Below are 20334 nucleotides of genomic sequence, written 5' to 3' on the forward strand. Positions count from 1 at the left end.
GTTCTCATGTAACTAATGCCCTGCTCACTGGCACCCTTGGCTTCCTCCCTCCAATGGGTTGCAACCAACTCTAGACCCTCCAGTTCCTGTTCAGGACCCTCCAGTTTGGTTTACATCCCATCCAAAGCACCAAGACTGCCTTGGTCAAAGTCACCAATAACAGTTTGTCTGACTGCAATCATGGTCCCGATCCCTCCTTGTCCTTGAGCTTTGATATGGTTGACCATCCTCCGGGTCTCCTTCGTGCTCTGCCTCTGTGGGACTGTCCCAACACCATCAGCCTCCTCTAAAGGGCTTTCCTCTCGTGCCCACATGTTCATCTCTGCCTCAGTTCAGATGAAGGGCACATACCTGAAATGTCTTTTCCCTTTTATGGATGCTGACTAACTTGCTTTTATTTCAGTCAGTCAATTTGTTTAAGATGATTAAAGGAGTTGATAGGGGAGGTAGGGTAGAGGAAATTATTTCCTCTGGTGGGAGAGTCCAGAGCAAGGGGGCATAAATTTAAAATTAGAGCTCGGCTGTTCAGGGGTGATGTCAGGAAGCACTTCTTCACACAAAGGGGAGTGGAAATCTGGAACTCTCTCCCCAAAAAGCTGTTGAGGCTGGGGGTCAATTGAGAATTTCAAAACTCAGATGGATAGATTTTTGTTATGCAAGGGTACTAAAGGTTACAGAACCAAGGCAGGGAGATGGAGTTAAGATACAGATCAGCCATGAGCTAATTAAATGGCAGAACAGGTTGAGTTAAGAAATGACAAGAAATCTGTCATGATATTTGAAGTACATTATCGACACCAATAGTGAGGAAGGAATCTAGGATGTGATTTGTAGACATTTCAAGAAGGATTGCAGTAGTAAGACAGTTACAATCATTGGAGGAGTTGTAGGGCTGGAGGAGGTTACAGAGATAGGGAGGGGTCGAGACCATGGAGAGATTTGAAAACAAGGATGATAATTTTAAAATCGAGACTTTGCCAGACTGGGAGCCAATGTAGGTCAGCAAGCACAGGGGAGATGGGTGAACTGGACTTGGTGCGAGCTAGGATATGGGCAGCAGAGTTTTGAATGAACTCAAGTTTATGGAGGGTGCAAGGTGGGAGGCCAGCCAGGTGACCATTGGAATAGTCGAGTCTGGAGGTAACAAAAGCATGGATGAGTGTTTCAGCAGCAGATGAGCTGAGGCAGGGGCTGAGACGGGCGATATTACGGAGGTGGAAGTAGGCGGTCTTGGTGATGGTGTGGAATTGGGGTTGGTGGCTAGGGAACGAAGTTTGTGACAGGAACCAAAGATAATGGCTTCAGTCTTCCCAATATTTAAGACATTCAGGCTTTCTATGGGAGTTGGTCTTTGATGTTGTGCACAAGTAAAAGTATCTGAGTAAAAATCCAGAAATGTAACAACCACAAGGAAGTTTTATCTACAACAAGAATGGCTTGATCGGCACCCCATCCACCACCCTAAACATTCACTCCCTTCACCACCGGCGCACAGTGGCTGTAGTGTGTACCATCCACAGGATGCACTGCAGCAACTCGCCAAGGCTTCTTCGACAGCACCTCCCAAACCCGCGACCTCTACCACCTAGAAGGACAAGAGCAGCAGGCACATAGGAACAACACCACCTGCACATTCCCCTCCAAGTCACACACCATCCCGACTTGGAAATATATCACCGTACCTTCATCGTCGCTGGGTCAAAATCCTGGAACTCCCTTCCTAACAGCACTGTGGGAGAACCTTCACCACATGGACTGCAGCGGTTCAAGAAGGCGGCTCACCACCACCTTCTCAAGGGCAATTAGGGATGGGCAATAAATGCTGGCCTCGCCAGCGACGTCCACATCCCATGAACGAATAAAACAAAAACAACAAGAATGGGGGAATGATCACATGCTCGCATGGTCCCCTGCAGGTCAGCAGGAAGGCTGTTCTACAGCAGTTGGGTTACACTGGCAGTCAACTTCAGTTAAAATTTAACAACAGCCTTTGTGCAATACATCTACCTAGGCTTGGATTAACTGTTCTTTTTGTGAATTATCATTAATCTGTCTCACAACAAGGAAGCCCCGAGCTGCCAATTAAAGACCCTTGCTGCTGGTACACAGACTGGGTTTGAGAGGGTGATCACTTTCTTTCTTGCTTACTTTAGTTTGCCGTAAAGTTTAACTGAGAAATGTTAATGTTTACTCACATGTTCAAGCAACTAGAAAGGAAGATTGGCCTTTATTTACACAGGTTGTGTTTGAGCACCCAGAGGTACCATTCAGTTGGAGTTCTGATTTTGGTGATCAAATGGAATAGAGAGACTGAAGTCTTGTCAGATATACCTGAGTAATCTGTTAGACTGCTGTAAACAGTGCTCTTGTACCCATTTATTAAAACATGTGGAATTTCCATCTCTTCAGGCTACAGCAGAGACTCGGGCTGCGATACAACTGAACCAGAATTAGAAACTGAGCCTCAACCCAAAGTGCGGAGTAACTTAGCGAGATCCCACATGGCACCGTGTTCCTCATTCTCCAGAGACGATCAAGAAAACACAGTGAAAGTCTTACCGGACAGGGTCCAATGTGGGGTAAGTTTTAACCATCGCGCAGGTGTTACACACCAGCAGTATGTTTTTGTCTCACCAAAGATGAGTCGCTTCTAAGCATGAAATACATAAGAAATTGGTACTAATTTCATGCGTTTGTTAGAACAGAACAGCTGCCATTACAATATAACTGATCAATTTGCACAATATAATTGATAAATGTACATAATATTGTACACAATATAACTGATCAAAGCACACAATATAATTAGTCAATGTACACAATATTAGAGTTATGTTAGAGACCAAAAAGGTAACCTATGTGTGGAGACGGAAGATGTTGTTATGGTTTTTAATGAATAATTTGCGTTGGTCTTCACAAAAGAGGGGGACAATGCAGAGATTGTAGTTAAGGAGGAGGAGTGTAAAATATTGGATGGGATGAACGTAGTGAGGGAGGAAGTATTAAGGGGTTTAGCATCTTTGAAAGTAGGTAAATCTCATGGCCCGGATGCAATGTATCCCAGGCTGCTAAGAGAAGCAAGGGAGGAAAAAACACAGGCTCTGACCATCATTTTCCAATCCTCCCTGGCTACAGGCATGGAGCCGGAGGATTGGAGGATTGCCACAGAGGGCTGTGGATGCTCAGTCATTGAGTATATTCAAGACTGAGATTGATAGATTTTTGGACTCTAAGGGAATTAAGGGATATGGGGATCGGGCGGGAAAGTGGAGTTGAGGTGGAAGATCAGCCATGATCTTGTTAAATGGCGGAGCAGGCTCGAGGGGCTGTAGACCTACTCCTGCTCTTATTTCTTATGTTCTTATGTTCGTATGTTCTTTCTGTCCCTTACCCAATTTTGTATCCATACTGCCACTGTCCCTTTAATCCCATAGGCTTTAATTTTGCTTACAAGTCTATTATGTGGCACTTTATCAAATACCTTTTGAAAGTCCATATACACAACATCAACCGCACTACCCTCATCAACCCTCTCCGTTACTTCATCAAAGAACTCAATCTAGTTAGCAAACACGATTTTCCTTTAACAAATCCGTGCTGACTTTCATTTATTAGCCCATACTTTTCCAAGTGCCAATTTATTTTGTCCTGGGTTATTGTCTCTTAAAGTTTCCCCACCACCGGCGTTAGGCTGACTGGCCTGTAATTGTCGGGTTTATCCCTCTCCCCTTTTTGAACAAGGGTGGGACATTTGCAATCCTCCAGTCCTCCGGCACCATCCCCAGATCTAAGGAGGATTGGAAGATTGTGGCCAGAGCCTCCGCAATTTCCACCCTTACTTCCCTCAGTAACCTGGGATGCATCCCATCCAGATCGGGTCACTTTTCTACTTTGAGTGCTGCCAATCTTTTAAGTATCTCCTCTTTATCTATTTTTAATCCTATCCAAGAAGGGCGGCAGGGAAAAGCCTGGGAATTACAGACCAGTGAGCCTGACATCTGTAGTGGGTAAGTTGTTAGAGGGTATTCTGAGGGACAGGATCTACAGGCATTTGGAGAGGCAGGGACTAATTAGGAACAGTCAGCATGGTTTTGTGAGAGGAAAATCATGTCTCACGAATTTGATTGAGTTTTTTGAAGGGGTAACCAAGAAGATAGATGAGGGCTGTGCAGTAGACGTGGTCTACATGGACTTCAGCAAAGCATTTGACAAGGTACCGCATGGTAGGTTGTTACATAAGGTTAAATCTCATGGGATCCAAGGTGAGGTAGCCAATTGGATACAAAATTGGCTTGACGACAGAAGACAGAGGGTGGTTGTGGAGGGTTGTTTTTCAAACTGGATGCCTGTGTCCAGCGGTGTGCCTCAGGGATCGGTGCTGGGTCCGCTGTTATTTGTTATTTATATTAATGATTTGGATGAGAATTTAGGAGGCATGGTTACTAAGTTTGCAGATGACACCAAGATTGGTGGCATTGTGGACAGTGAAGAAGGTTATCTGGGATTGCAACGGGATCTTGATCAATTGGGCCAGTGGGCCGATGAATGGCAGATGGAGTTTAATTTAGATAAATGTGAGGTGATGCATTTTGGTAGATCGAATCGGGCCAGGACCTACTCCGTTAATGGTAGGGCGTTGGGGAGAGTTATAGAACAAAGAGATCTAGGAGTACAGGTTCATAGCTCCTTGAAAGTGGAGTCACAGGTGGATAGGGTGGTGAAGAAGGCATTCAGCATGCTTGGTTTCATTGGTCAGAACATTGAATGCAGGAGTTGGGATGTCTTGTTGAAGTTGTACAGGGCATTGGTGAGGCCACACTTGGAGTACTGTGTACAGTTCTGGTCACCCTATTATAGAAAGGATATTATTAAACTAGAAAGAGTGCAGAAAAGATTTACTAGGATGCTACCGGGACTTGATGGTTTGACTTACAGGGAGAGGTTAGACAGACTGGGACTTTTTTCCCTGGAGAGTAGGAGGTTAAGGGGTGATCTTATAGAAGTCTATAAAATAATGAGGGGCATAGATAAGGTCGATAGTCAAAATCTTTTCCCAAAGGTAGGGGAGTCTATAACGAGGGGGCATAGATTTAAGGTGAGAGGGGAGAGATACAAAAGGGTCCAGAGGGGCAATTTTTTCACTCAAAGGGTGGTGAGTTTCTGGATCGAGCTGCCAGAGGCAGTAGTAGAGGCGGGTACAATTTTGTCTTTTAAAAAGCATTTGGACAGTTACATGGGTAAGATGGGTATAGAGGGATATGGGCCAAGTGCAGGCAATTGGGACTAGCTTAGTGGTATAAACTGGGCGACATGGACATGTTGGGCCGAAGGGCCTGTTTCCATGTTGTAACTTCTATGATTCTATGATTCTATCGCTACCTCCTCCTTTCCTGCTACAATGGCAGCTTCCTCTTCTCCAGTGAAGACGGATGTGAAGTATTCATTTAGTACCTCAACCATGCTCTCTGCCTCCACAAGAAGATCTCCTTTTTTGTCCCTAATTGGTTCCACCCTTCCTTTGACTGCTGTTTTACTATTTATATGTTTATCAAAGAATTTTGGGTTGCTTTTTGTGTTAGCCACTAATCTATTCTCATAATGTCTCTTTGCCCCTCTTATTCCCTTTTTTAGCTCTCCTTTGTACTTTCTATATTCAGCATGGTTCTGTATTATGAACCTTTCATTTGTTATAAGCCTCCTTTTTCTGTTTCATTTTAATTTCTATATCTTTAGTCATACAGGGAGCTCTAGCTTTGGATGCCCTTCCTTTCCCCCTTGTGAGAATGTGTCTAGTCTGCACCTGAACCAACTCGTCCTTGAAGGCCTCCCTTTGTTCAATTACTGTTTTGCCTCCCAAGTTTTGATTTCAATCTGCCAGGGCAAATCCCTTTTTAACTCATTGAAATTAGCCCTCCTCCTGTTAAGTATTTTTGTGCTTGATTGTTCCTTGCCCTTTTACATAACTATTCTAAACCTAATGATATTATGATCACTGTTCCCCAAATGCTCCCCCATTGAAACATTCTCCACTTGCCCCACTTCATTCCCCAGAACTAAATGTAGCACTGCTTCCTTCCTCATTGGGCTGGATACACAAGAAAGTTCTCTTACATACATTTCAGGAATTTGTCCCACCCTTAACACTGTTATCCCAGTCTATAGTGGGATAATTGAAGTCCCCCATTATCACTACTCTATAGTTCTTGCATCTTTCTGTAATTTGCCTCCAAATTTGCTCCTCTATCTCCTTCCCACTATTTGGTGGTCTATAGTACACACCCAGTAGTGTAATAGCTCCTCCATTGTTTCTTAGTTCTATCCAAATAGATTCTGTCTTTGACCCCTCAACTACATCATCCCTTTCCAGTGCTATAATAGTTTCTTTGATCAACATTGCCCCTCCCGCACCCCTGCCCTTTCTTTCCTTCCCTATATTTCCTGAATAACTTGTAGCCAGGAATATTAAATATCTAATCCTCCCCTTCTTTGAGCGAGGCCTGCGGCATTACCACTGTATCATAGTCCCATGTGCCAACTTGAGCCTGGAGCTCACCAACCTTATTTACCAGCATTTACACACATGTACTCCAAACTCATCTTAGACTGCCTTGCATTTGCGCCCTGTCTGATCCCTCCTGTTTCTGAACTATTCTTTACTCTAGTGCTGTTTGTTTCTCCCAGTCCTCTGTGCACTTTTTTTTCTCCTCTCTAACGCTTCATCCTGGTGCCCATCCCCCTGCCAAATTAGTTTAAACCCTCCCCTACCTCACTAGTTAATCTCCCCGCGAGGACATTGGTCCCAGCTCTGTTGAGGTGCAACCCGTCCATCTTGAACAGATCCCTCCTGCCTCAGAACTGGTCGCAATGCCCCAGGAATCTGAAGCCCTCCCTCCTGCACCATTGCTCCAGCCTGGCATTAACCTGTCTTATCCTACTATTCCTATACTCACTAGCGCGTGGCACTGGGAGTAATCCAGAGTTTACCACGTTTGAGGTCCAGCTTTTTAACTTTCTCCCGAGCTCCTGAAACACTGACTGCAGGACCTCGACCCTTTTCCTTCCTATGTTATTGGTTCCCTCATGGACCAGGACTTCTGGCTGTTCCCCTTCCCTCCTCAATTTGTTCTGCACCCTCTCAGTGATCTCCTTTACCCTGGTACCAGGGAGGCATCACGCAGTGCGGGACTCACTTTGGCGGTTGCAGAAACGCCCGTCTATCCCCCGACTATCGAATCCCCAATAGCAACTGAAATTCTTTTGCCCCCCTGTGCAGCCGAGGCTGGGATGGTGCCATGGATTTGCTTCTGACTGCACTCCCCCAAAGTGTCATCACCCTCACTGGTATTGAGCACCGGTTTGTGAGTGCCACACTCCCAGGGGACTCAATTTATACAATATAACTGATCAATGTACACAACTTATTGGTCAGTGTGCACAATATAATGAGTGAGGGGTGAGGAGGAGCTCAGTGTTAGAGGAGGGGAGGGAGTGGGGGTGAGGAGAGGGGGGAATTGGGGGTGAGGAGAGCGTGAGTGGGGTGTGAGGAGGGGAGGGAGTGAGGGGTGAGGAGGAGCTCAGTGTTAGAGGAGGGGAGGGAGTGGGGATGAGTAGAGGAGGGAATGGGGGTGAGGAGGGTGGTGAGTGGGGGTGAGGAGGGAGTGGGGGTGAGGAGGGGAGGGAGTGAGGGGTGAGGAGGAGCTCAATGTTAGAGGAGGGGAGGGAGTGGGGATGAGTAGAGGAGGGAATGGGGGTGAGGAGGGTGGTGAGTGGGGGTGAAGAGGGAGTGGGGGTGAGGAGGGGAGGGAGTGAGGGGTGAGGAGGAGCTCAGTGTTAGAGGAGTGGAGGGAGTGGTGGGTGAGGGGTGAGTGAGTGGTGAGGAGGGGGAGTGGGGGGTGAGGAAGGGGGAGTGGGGGGGTGAGGAGGGGGGAGTGAGGGTTGAGGAGGGGGGAGTGAGGGTTGAGGAGGGGGGAGTTGGGGTGAGGAGGGGGGAGTTGGGGTGAGGAGGGAAGGGAGTGAGGCGTGAGGAGGAGCTCAGTGTTAGAGGAGGGCAGGTAGTGGGGGGCGAGGGGTGAGTGAATGGTGAGGAGGGGGGAGTGGGGGTGAGTGGGGGTGAGTGGGGTTGAGTGGGGGTGAGGGGGGTTGAGTGGGGGTGAGGGGGGTTGGAGTGAGGGGTGAGGAAGGGTAGAGTGAGGGGTGAGGAAGGGTAGAGTGAGGGGTGAGGAAGGGTAGAGTGAGGGGTGAGGAGGGGGGAGTGGTGGTGAGGGGGGGAATGGGGGTGAGAAGGGGGGTGAGGAGGGGGGTAGTGGGGGTGAGGAGGGGGGTAGTGGGGGTGAGGAGGGGGGTAGTGGGGGTGAGGAGGGAGTGGGGGGTGGAGTAAGGAGTGAGGAGGGGGGAGTGGGGGTGAGGGGGGGAGTGGGGGTGAGGGGGGTGGAGTGAGGGGTGAGGATGGAGGGAGTGGGGGTGAGGAGGGGGTTGAGTGGGGTTGAGTGGGGGTGAGGGGGGTGGAGTGAGGGGTGAGGAGGGGGGAGTGAGGGGTGAGGAGGGGGGAGTGGGGTTGAGTGGGGATGAGGGGGGAGTGGGGGTGAGGGGGATGGAGTGAGGGGTGAGGAGGGGGAGTGGGGGTGGGGAGGGGGTGAGTGGGGTTGAGTGGGGATGAGGGGGGAGTGGGGGTGAGGGGGATGGAGTGAGGGGTGAGGAGGGGGAGTGGGGGTGGGGAGTGGGGGAGCGGGGGTGAGGAGGTGGGGAATGTGGGGGTGAGGAGGAGCCCAGTGTAGAGGAGGGGAGGGATCATGTAAACTAAGGCAGGAGGAGATCACTAAGTTAGGGTGAGTGAGGCCACAGAAATTTGAAAACAGGGTCAAGAATTCTGAAATCGATATCTGGGGAACGTCGAGCCGCTGGAGCAGGAGAGGATCAAAAACAATGAAAACACACAAACACCCACACACACCCCCACATAAACACCCACACAAACACCCACACAAATGCCCACACAAATGCCCACACACACCCACACAAACACCACACACACACACACACACACACACACATGTACCGACACACACACCCACACAATCACACACGGACCCACCCACATACATCCACACACAAAGCACTTCCCTATAGCTCAAAAATATTCCCAAGCACATTCAGCAAAAAAAAAATCAAAATCCTTTGAGCAGCCCTGCAGCTTTCACCCCGCCCCTCCCCCACCCTTGTTCCCCCCGCCCCCCCCCATTCTACAATAAACCCCTTAAGCAGATTTCTTAGATAACCACATAGAAAAACTCAACAGTTCTGGAAAGAGATGAAAATTTCAGTCATGCCTTGCCTCACCACAACCTGACAGCTCAATGCCCCTCACTGCTGTTTTTTAGGGTGGCATGTGTTTTCATGGATCCCCCAGACCTATCCCCAGATCCGGCCTGTTGCTGGATTAGGTCTGTCCAATGCTCCCGAGCCTCCGTGCTCCCTTCCCCCTGCATTAGCTCACAGGTCTGACTCCCAGCCTTTGGCAGACCCACCCTCCCAGTCTCAGCCCCACCTGTGCTTGTTGCAGCAGCTCCGCCCTCCCCCTGATCCAGGTACCAAGCTCTGTCCTCATGCCAGTTAATGAACACTCTGGACTTTACCAAAGCTAAGAGAGGGATTGAGTATATCAGTAATCCAAAATGTGTGAGAGCCGCACAGAGACACTGGAAGATACAGGAACATAGGAACAGGAGTAGGCCATTCAGCCCATTGGACCCGCTCTGCCATTCAGTTCGATCAAGGTTGCTCGGTACCTTAAATCCATTCACCCGCCTTTGCTCCATATCCCTTGACGCCCTTACCTGACAAAAATTTATCGATCTCAGTCTTGAAAGCTCCAATTGACCCCCAGCACCCACAGCCTTTTGGAGGAGAGAATTCCAGATTCCTACTACCCTTCGTGAGAAAAAGTGCTTCCTGATTTCCCTCCTGAACGGCCTGGCTCTAATTTTAAGATTATGTCCCCTTGTTCTTGATTCCCCCATCGGAGGAAATAGTTTCTCCGTATCTCCCCTATTGAATCATTTTAAACAGATCACCCCTGAATCTTCTATCCTCGAGACTACAAGCCAAGTTTATGCTCATAATTTAACCCTCTCAGCCCCGATATAGAGGAGCGAGAGGAGTCCAAGGAAAACAGAGGCATACAGAAAGAGCGATGGACAAAGAGTGGGAAAAGAGCGAGATACAGGCAGAGAAATACCCACACCAGAATGAGAAAAGTGTGTGAGGGAAAGGGGAGAAGATAGAGAGAGGGACACAGGAAGAATTAGAGAGTGGGAAAGAGACAGAGAAACAGTCACAGCAAGAGAGAGAACTATCTTCTTATCTGTGAGCAGTGCCACAAGAGACCAAATTATTAGAGCTGTATGTTGTTGGGTATAAATCATGTTATATAATAAATTATGCGCCACATGGTCTAATCCTCTGAACGGGAGGTTCACTAGTGTTGTGCCGAATGTTCTAACCATTCCTTTTAATTTCAGGTACCACAGCAGATTTTTGTTATTCTGAAGGTCAAACTGGACAGCAAAGTAAAAAGTGAAATTGACTTCACGTTCAGTGTGAAACCCCCTGTACGTGTACCGGCACTGATTGTTAATGAGTACACCCTGTCTGCAAACGCACCAGGTAGGGCTCAGCTCTGAGAGCTGCCGTCGAGAGTTTTAAGCTTGGATTCGCGTCCAATTTTATTCCTTGTCTTTAAGCCAATTCCTTCTCCGGCCCCTACTTCACCTCTTGTTGCTCGATTCCTGATGGCAATCTCGTCAAAAACATTCTCCAAATACAAGTACTGCAGCAGTAATCTCCTTAAAAAAATGTCTGCAAGTTAATTAAGTATAATCTCCCTTTCTTAAACTGTTGTTTGGCCAGTTAGAATCTCCCTTTTCTGAACCCATGCAGTCTGTCATTTAACATTTCGGCATGCAATAAATGGAATAAAACTGGCAGAGGGTGAGTTAGAGAGACGACTGGCAATCACAGTAGGCTCATCACTTTTTATGTCTAGACGGTGTGGCTGTACATGGGAGACTTTCCACTTTGGTCCAGGAACACATATCAGGAAATTGCACACTCCCAGTCATTTTACTGGACAGAAATCAGAGTCTGAAGTGTGCAGCTTTCCGATATGTGCTGGACTCACCCTTTTCTCGATACCATTTCATGCTTTGTACATCTAATTAACCAGCAGGTTCCTAGACGGTAGGACTTACACCTTTCTAATGCCTTCTCGTGGTTGACCTGGGTAGTTAGTGTACTGGTTACGATACTGGACTAGCAACCCAGCGGTTTATGGTTCTCAATCCCACCATGGCAACTTGTGAAATCGAATTCAATAAATAATTCATGAAAGCCGCCGGATTGTTATAAAAACCCAACTGGTCCTTCAGAGAAGGGAATCTGCCACCCCAGGGCTACGGGGAATGGGACTAACTGGATTGCTCTTACAAAGAGCCGGCACGGGCTCGATGGGCCGAACGGCCTCCTTCCATTCGATGATTCTACCTGGTCTATCCTACATGTGACTCCAGTCCTACCCAATGTAATTGACTCGTTGCCCTCTGGGATAATAAATGTGGCCTTGCTGGCATCACCCACACTGGGGATCGATCTTAACACTTTTCTCTGCACCCTCTCTGATACTAATATGTGTCGTGTGGTGTGTTGACCAGGATTAAACACAGTCCTCCAAATGTTATCGCAGCAGGGACCATAGAGTCCTGAATAACCGCTGGAGAAAATAGAGAATGCTGGAGACACTCAGCGGGCCAGGCAGCATCTGCAGAGAGAAGAGATAAGCTGATGTTTTGAAGCAAAACGAAGGGTCCCCACCCAGAACATGCTGCCTGACCTGCTGAGCGTTTCCAGCATTTTCTGTTTTTATTTCAGATTTCCAACATCTGCAATTTTTTTGCCCTTTGTTTATAACCTCTGCAGACTTAGGCCAAGATTCTCCTCCGCGGCCCCATCCAGAATCGGGCGTGATTGCGGCAGAGAGCGAAGGAAAATGCAGGCGTTGAGGCCTAACCCTGCCTCACCATCTCTCCAAACTCTTTATAAACAAAACTATTTACAGCATTACATTGTGAGGCGACCCTTCTCCAGGACCCCTAATAAATTCTTCGTACATTTACCTCTTTGTAAAACAACCCGACAGTTGATGGCTTGAATCCACCCATTTAATTTGAGATTTCCTTTCTCTCCAGCATTTGTTTCAAGCCAGCAAGGTCAATCCGTAATCTTTTCTTACTCCCATTTTTCGTAGTGTACATTATCCCACAATGAACGAATGTCTACATAACATTCACTGGGTATACTATCTTCAGTACTCCCATTGTACAGGATGTCACTCAAAATATTTACCAAATAGAATCCCATATCCACTGTGTTGACAAGAGCCAGTGTTTCAGCAGCCAGAGTACTTTTCACAACCCATTTTATTTTCTTAGCTTCCCAAGCTAAAGGACAACATTTCCCATACTCACCCATAAGAAACCCCATGAAACCAGCTGCACTAGAATACCCATCAGGACGATTAGCAGGTGAAGCATCATTAACATAGGAACATAGGAACAGGAGTAGGCCATTCAGCCCCTCGTGCCTGCTCCGCCATTTGATAAGACCATGGCTGATCTGTGATCTAACTCCATATACCTGCCTTTGGCCCATATCCCTTAATACCTTTGATTGCCAAAAAGCTATCTATCTCAGATTTAAATTTAACAATTGAGCTAGTATCAATGATGAATTTTTCAAACTCCGCAGTGCCACCCCATAAGAAATCACCAACATGCATCATGAAGCTGCCTGAAAGTTTTCCGTTACGGTACCAATAAAACATTGCAGGATCAGCTTTCAGTTGAACATAAACTATTTTCAGCAAAACAGATCTCACCGAAAATACCACAACCTGGAAGCATCATTCAGGTCATTGACTCATTTGTTTGGTTTCCATAGTTTTCCTCCCGCATCTGCTACCTCGATAGGCAGATTCAGAAACACTTCTCTCTGAAAAGTATCGCCCTGCAGAAATGCGTCTTTTATGTCAATTGACCGACACTCCCATGAAGGTGGCCAAAAGAGCCAAAAAGATTTTTAAGAGAATCCACCGAACATCTGTATCACCCAGTTTCTCTTCAAAACCCCGAGCGACCAACCTCGCTTTAACCTTATACGTCCCATCTGCAAGGACTTTCAGTTCAATCCCATCTATGCGACAAAGTTGGTTGACCCTTATCTGTTAACTCAGAATAAACTCCAACTTCTTTCCAACTATCTAACTCCCTTTGTTTTGCCTCTTACTCATTTACCCTCCAGTCTATTGGCAGCCACCAAAACTTCACTATCATGAGAACTTCTGCTTCTAGTTCTGTTATGTGACTTTTCTGTTTGTGGTCTTTGTTTCATTGTCTGACCTAGTTGAGCTACATCTTCTGCTTCCACTTCCATGTCTGTAGGGACTATTACTGTGAGATCTCCTTCTTTCTTTAATTAGTGATCGTTTTCTGACGTGAGATTCACTGCCGGACTCCCTATCACTACCTGTACTCCGCTTTCGTACTCTCCATTCTTTTACCCCATTCTCCCAGTCCATGGACCTCACTGCATGGCCAACATCCTGAACATTCAACCAAAATTTAAACTTAACAGTAGCTTTGCCTGCACGTCCCAAAATTGTTGTATCCCTCCATTCATTAGTCCCTCCTGGAACATATGTCACTCGTGTACCCACTTTGGGTAATTGTTCTGTGGATGTGAAGGCTCTGTCATGTGTTTCTTGATCACTGACATTACCACATAGCCCTTGATCTACCTCAGTCTGTAACTTAGGAACCTCAAAAAGATCATGAACATTTGAGGCACAAGGTGCCTCGTTTACTTCTATCAACTGCTCAGAGTCCGAGATTTTATAATTAATTCCAATTAATCGTGAGGAATGAACCTTAACAGTTTGATTGCCATGTTGAACAATTACTGTCTTACCATCACAGCCTATAACCTTACCAGGGCCTTTTCATTCCCTGTGACTCTCTCTTTTACAGTATACCAAATCTCCTGAATTAAACTCTGTCTCAGATGGTCTAATATGATGCCTCAGAGCTCTATGAATTTTCTCTGATACCTCAGCCTTGATAAAAGCCTGTCTCCCTGCATGCATAGCATTTAAATGCTCAGGGAAAATGGCACTAATTGTAGTATCTTCCAGAGCAAGAGGATCATAAAGAACAGAAGGTAATTTGGGATTGGGCCCATAGACTAGTTGGTAAGAATTATATTATCCAACCATCTGAAGAGAATTCTTTGCATGAACTGCCCATGCTCGGGCAATTGACAATTTACACTCTGATGGATCAGCAGAAATGTTATGCACCGTGCTCTCAATCACAGCATGATCCCTTTCACAAAGACCATTGCTAAAAGGGCTCTCAGCTGCTGTATTCATGACAATTATATTCATATTCTCATATATCTCTGAACTCCGCTTTAGCGAATTCACCTCCATCATCGGTCAAAAACTTTGCTGCTGTCCCAAGTCCAGTCCCTATCCAGTTTTCCATAATTTTTCTCCTTACTATATATTAGTGTAGAAATACTAAATCTCGTAGCCAGGTCAACAAAATGTAAGATGAAAACATTTCTGTCTTTGTCCCATACCTTTAGATCCATGGCAACTACCTCGTTAAAGTCACATGCTAATGGAACACTCACAATAGGAGGTGGGGGCGTTCGTCTATACTTCTTACAGATGTCACAGTTCTCACTAATCTCTTCTATGAGCCTCGTATATTCCTCATCAAATACACCTGCATCTTTTAGCAAGATCTATAAATGTTGACAAGTGGAGTGGGCAAATTGTCTATGTAACTTTAAGACTGTTTGTTTTTTTCTCTTTTATCCGTATCGCCTGATGCCATTATTATTTGTCTAACACTCTGATGAGAAACATGAGGTTTTATTAAGGGGATACAATAATGCCCTGACTGGGTAAACTGCAAATCAACCAATTTCCCAAAAATGATTGCCTCATCGTGTTCCATGTCAAGTTTCATTTATGCCTCTTTCATGGGTGGTTTACCCAAAAGCAAAGGTATCTCACTAGACACTACATCCCTACTTATAAAATGGCTTACTCCAGCTATCTTTCATGGAATTACCACTCTCTTGAGTGACCTCAAGGTGTTGTCATCTCCATGATGTGGAGATGCCGGTGATGGACTGGGGTTGACAATTGTCATCTCCAAACCTAAAACATGTCAAACTTTTATATTCCTTAACCGTGCGTCAATCCTCACTACTTAGTGAATCAAGATAACATTTTAATCAATCGACCCCACATACAGTTGAAGTACATGCACTATCTAACACTGCACAATTAAAGGAATCCACGACTAATACATTCATCACAGGACTAAAACACCTTGTGACCAGTATGATCTTTCATATTCATCATTATCTTCATCCTTTTCACCCTTTTCCTCAGAACTACTTTCTTCATGCGTCATTTCAAAGACCCTGCTTCTTCACTCTGGGCAATTCACCTCATAATGATACTTAGAGTCACATCTAAAGCATCCACTGATTTTTCCTTGGGATTCCTGGGATTCATTTGCCCGTTATTACTGTTCCAATTTTGTCTTCTGTTGATATAACTGGATCTGCTATACCTGCTTTCATCACCAATCTGCCTGTCTTTAATCCTTCCGTCATATTGACGCCTGCGTCTGGTCTCTTGAAAATTTTGAAACCTGGTCTGGTGCCTGCGTTTAGTATCTGGAACATTTTGAAACCTGGTAGCTATCGAATCTTCCATTCTTTGTATCACAGCAGAAGATCCCATATGCTGCATGAAGGCTGAAGGGAATGACTGTTTCCCCAGGAATTTCTTTAATGCAGCAGACATTTGATCCAACAGAGTCTCCTTTTCTGAGAACTGGACGCCAGTTAGGGCCAGTTGCCTGTCCATATGACACACATTAGCACAATCCAGTAATTTAAACGCTAGTACCGATCCAGGGATTCCCAATTGGAACTTTGTCAACCTTTGGTACAATTTGTTAAAGTCCACGATATATTCTTTCATCGAATGACCGTCCGTTTTCCGAAATCTATCAAATGCTGACCAGGCCTCATAGGCACTTAACAGGTCATCTTTCTTGTAGATTTGATCTGGAAATTCTATTGGAAAGGTAAAACCTTCATCATTATCCAAAAGATCTGCATCCATTTCAGAAAATATCTTACTTCTGATTCTGTTTCATTCAGGAAGCGACAATGCCAAGGTCATGCCTTGTTTTCTCTTTGGGAGAGTAGTGACCCATGTTCACATATCAACCTCATTCTTCCACTGGTCATACGGTTCAAACTCCGAGAACATCGGAGGGAAATCGTACCTCGACGATTGAAACTTGCTTTCTGCCATTTTCCATAATGGCTTTCGAGTTACGTCCAAAAATTTTTTCGGAGTTTCCAACCCCCACCTTTAGGCAACCATTCTCTGCAACCATGTTAAAATTGGTTAGCCATGTGGTGAAGGGTAGACTATTACAGCCTGGTCTTTTGTTGCTTCCACGCCTTTATTCACAGAGTTGCCTCTTGCACACCCCACACCCTAGCTAAGCTTGCCTATAAAAGGACCCAATTGATATCCACCACCTGAATATAATTAACCCCAATTTTTACAAATCATACAATTAAAATCTATTCCTCTCACCATTTTAGTATCATGGGCAAATTTGAAAAGCTTATATTTAGTTTCATTATCCAGCTCATTAAAGTAGATCAGAAACATTGATCTTGCCAGACCTACTCAACACCAGCCCACATGAATGCCTTCTGCTTCCTATTTTATGATCAATGTTTGATCCAGCTAAATTAGGCTTCAAGTGCGACTTGGTCAGTTCTGAAGGCCCCAGTTAAATTATATTGTTGGGAGTTCCACAATCCGTTTTATCAAAGAATTCAAGGAAGATTGTCAGGCAGGATTTCCCTCTCCCAGATCCATGCTGGCTGTTTTTAAGTTCACTGCTGCACAGGAACTCCTGCACCTGACTCGAATACTTACCACTATACTTACCTGTTGTAGATATTAGGCTAACGGGCCTGTAAATGCCTCATTCAGATTTCTTATCCTTTTTAAATAGAGGCAATACATTTGCTTCCAGCCAACTCATTGGTGTCCAGAGATACATCCGTCAGTGCAGCCAGTGCCCTGCAAATTTCCTCCCTAGCCTCCTTCAATATGGGGAAAGAGCAGGGGAACGGGACTAATTGGATAGCTGGTTCAAAGAGCAGACACAGGGAGGATGGGCCGAGTGGCCTCCTCCTGTGTTGTACCTCCTATGATACTCTGATATGCCACCTCGGCCAGGGGATTTGTTTGTCTTGAGCCCCTTTAACTTATCTTTGCCTTATTGACCTCGTTGACCTCGGCGATCTCTAGCATCCTAGTGTTATTCTCACTGATACATTCTTCAGGAGTACATTCAGTTCATTTATAACAATCCTCAGTTTCAGTGCCACTTTATCATTACTGCCGCACTCATTCACTTTGGGAGATGCTACTTTGGTTTAATTGGATATCTGATTGGCAATTTAAGAGCTTATTTCCTCCAGTCACTAACCTTTGACCTGTTCCTGCTGATGCTTTATTTTCTGATGTAACGCTTTCAAGTTTGATGCCTATGAAAGAACTGTTACATCAAATGTACCCAGGAAAAATGAATGTACCAAACAAACCAATGAGGAACGAGTAACTGGCCCGAAACCGAGCAATCAAAGTTTTTCCAAAGTTACCATTCACTGACCAACAAGTACCACAAAGCATTTGCAAAAAGTTTCCCCCACATTGGCCTGGCAACTTTTGAGCCCTTGTTTTTCTCAAGTTTGGATTTATATTAACAAAGCAAGCAGGAACTGAACCACTTGCTGACTCAGGGAGAACACCTCAGCTCGGTCCTCACCAACGTTGTCAGCCCCCACCTTTCCTCAGGCATCATTTTCATTCATCTTCAAAACTGCGGTTTTCATTACCCAACTCCCCCCGCCTTAAAAATCCTACTCATAACCCCTCTTTCGTCTGAAAATACCAGCCTACCGCCAACCTCTCCTTCTCTCAGGCCTTTGAGCTCGTCATTGCTCCCCAACTCTGTACCCACCACTCCCTGTTAGATTTTCCCCAGCCTGGTCTTGGGCCCACTCACAGCACCAAAACTGCCATTATATTCGTCTCCCATTAGAAGCTTCAGAGGTAGGTCCGTGCTCCCAATGCTCGCAGTGAGTGCAGGTTAGAGATAGGGCCGCAGCGTCAGGAATACCTCCCTCTGGGAGTGCAGTATCACATAGTTACAATCTTCATGCCTCAGATGTCAATTCCACCTCCTCAGAACTTCCTTTTTGTGCTTCCCTATTACCTCCAGAAACTTCCTTTCTGCTGCCTGCTCAGGTCCCACTCCCCCTTTAAAATACCCAGGATGTTTTTTTATATAAAAGGTGTTAATAAATATAAGCAGCTGTGCTATTAATGATTTGCAAGTACATTGGGAGGACTGATGATATCATCCAACATTTCAATATGAAACACTTGAATCTCAAAATAATTATTCGGGAGCAAAATGGTCCTTCGAAATGAGGAACTTTCCTAATGCAGACGATATTAGTGATGGTGTGAAGGTACCTTTCATTCTGGAATGTGTAACACATTTTCCTTGTGTTGGGCAGACATGCCTCCTGGATTGGTTTCACTCACCGTCTACTCAGGAGATTTGAAAGTAAGTTCAGCAACATTAATCTACTACACTGACATGGAAGAAATTGAAAACCTCCTGAGGAACACCATCAATCCTGTGGAATTTATGTGCCAGGCAAGTAGTTTAATATTTATGTTGCACATGTAAACTGGTCAGCAAAATATGGCTGCACCAGGTTCAAGAACCAAGTTTACCCGATCAAGCATTAACTGAATGAGAAAAATCTCATCATCAGATTAGATTGGCAATGTTATCATACCGTTTTATGAAAAATAATAACTGAATGGATTGTGGCTCGTTTCTGCAGAAGGTGTGGATGGACAGAAGGTGTGGATGGGCAGAATGTCTGGATGTGAAGAATGTGTGGATGGGCAGAAGGTGTGGATGGACAGAAGGTGCGGATGGGCAGAAGGTGCGGATGGGCAGAAGGTGCGGATGGGCAGAAGGTGTGGATGGGCAGAAGGTGCGGATGGACAGAAGGTGCGGATGGGCAGAAGGTGCGGATGGACAGAAGGTGCGGATGGACAGAAGGTGCGGATGGGCAGAAGGTGCGGATGGGCAGAAGGTGCGGATGGGCAGAAGGTGCGGATGGGCAGAAGGTGTGGATGGACAGAAGGTGTGGATGGACAGAAGGTGCGGATGGGCAGAAGGTGTGGATGGGCAGAAGGTGTGGATGGACAGAAGGTGTGGATGGACAGAAGGTGCGGATGGGCAGAAGGTGTGGATGGGCAGAAGGTGTGGATGGACAGAAGGTGTGGATGGGCAGAAGGTGTGGATGGACAGAAGGTGCGGATGGGCAGAAGGTGTGGATGGGCAGAATATCTGGATGTGTTGAAGGTGTGGATGGGCAGAAGGTGTGGATGGGCAGAAGGTGTGGATGGACAGAAGGTGCGGATGGGCAGAAGGTGTGGATAGATAGAAGGTGTGGGTGGATAGAAGGTGTGGGTGGATAGAAGGTGTGGGTGAATGGGAGGTGCGGATGGACAGAAGGTGCGGATGGGCAGAAGTTACGGATGGGCAGAAGGTGCGGATGGGCAGAAGGTGCGGATGGACAGAAGGTGTGGATGTGTTGAAGTGTGGATGTGTTGAAGGTGTGGATGGACAGAAGGTGCGGATGGGCAGAAGGTGCGAATGGGCAGAATATCTGGATGTGTTGAAGGTGCGGATGGGCAGAAGGTGTGGATGGACAGAAGGTGTGGATGGACAGAAGGTGTGGGTGAATGGGAGGTGCGGATGGACAGAAGGTGCGGATGGGCAGAAGTTACGGATGGGCAGAAGGTGCGGATGGGCAGAAGGTGCGGATGGGCAGAAGGTGCGGATGGGCAGAAGGTGCGGATGGACAGAAGGTGTGGATGTGTTGAAGTGTGGATGTGTTGAAGGTGTGGATGGACAGAAGGTGCGGATGGGCAGAAGGTGCGAATGGGCAGAATATCTGGATGTGTTGAAGGTGCGGATGGGCAGAAGGTGTGGATGGACAGAAGGTGTGGATGGACAGAAGGTGTGGGTGAATGGGAGGTGCGGATGGACACCATGACTGCACCTGTGAATGTTGAAG

General features: G+C 46.2%; 1 protein-coding gene across 1 annotated transcript in view; it reads left to right on the forward strand.

The window, feature by feature from the left end:
• pik3ap1 (phosphoinositide-3-kinase adaptor protein 1) overlaps positions 1-20334 on the forward strand; it is a 126607-nt gene that overhangs the window by 44243 nt on the left and 62030 nt on the right. The window contains exons 3-5 of the mRNA XM_067972759.1: positions 2410-2579; positions 10518-10662; positions 18751-18893. Of these exons, the coding sequence (XP_067828860.1) occupies positions 2410-2579; positions 10518-10662; positions 18751-18893 (458 nt within the window). The remainder of the gene's footprint in view (positions 1-2409; positions 2580-10517; positions 10663-18750; positions 18894-20334) is intronic.

This window comes from Heptranchias perlo, chromosome 36, assembly GCF_035084215.1.
Source record: "Heptranchias perlo isolate sHepPer1 chromosome 36, sHepPer1.hap1, whole genome shotgun sequence".
Lineage (NCBI taxonomy): Eukaryota > Metazoa > Chordata > Chondrichthyes > Hexanchiformes > Hexanchidae > Heptranchias > Heptranchias perlo.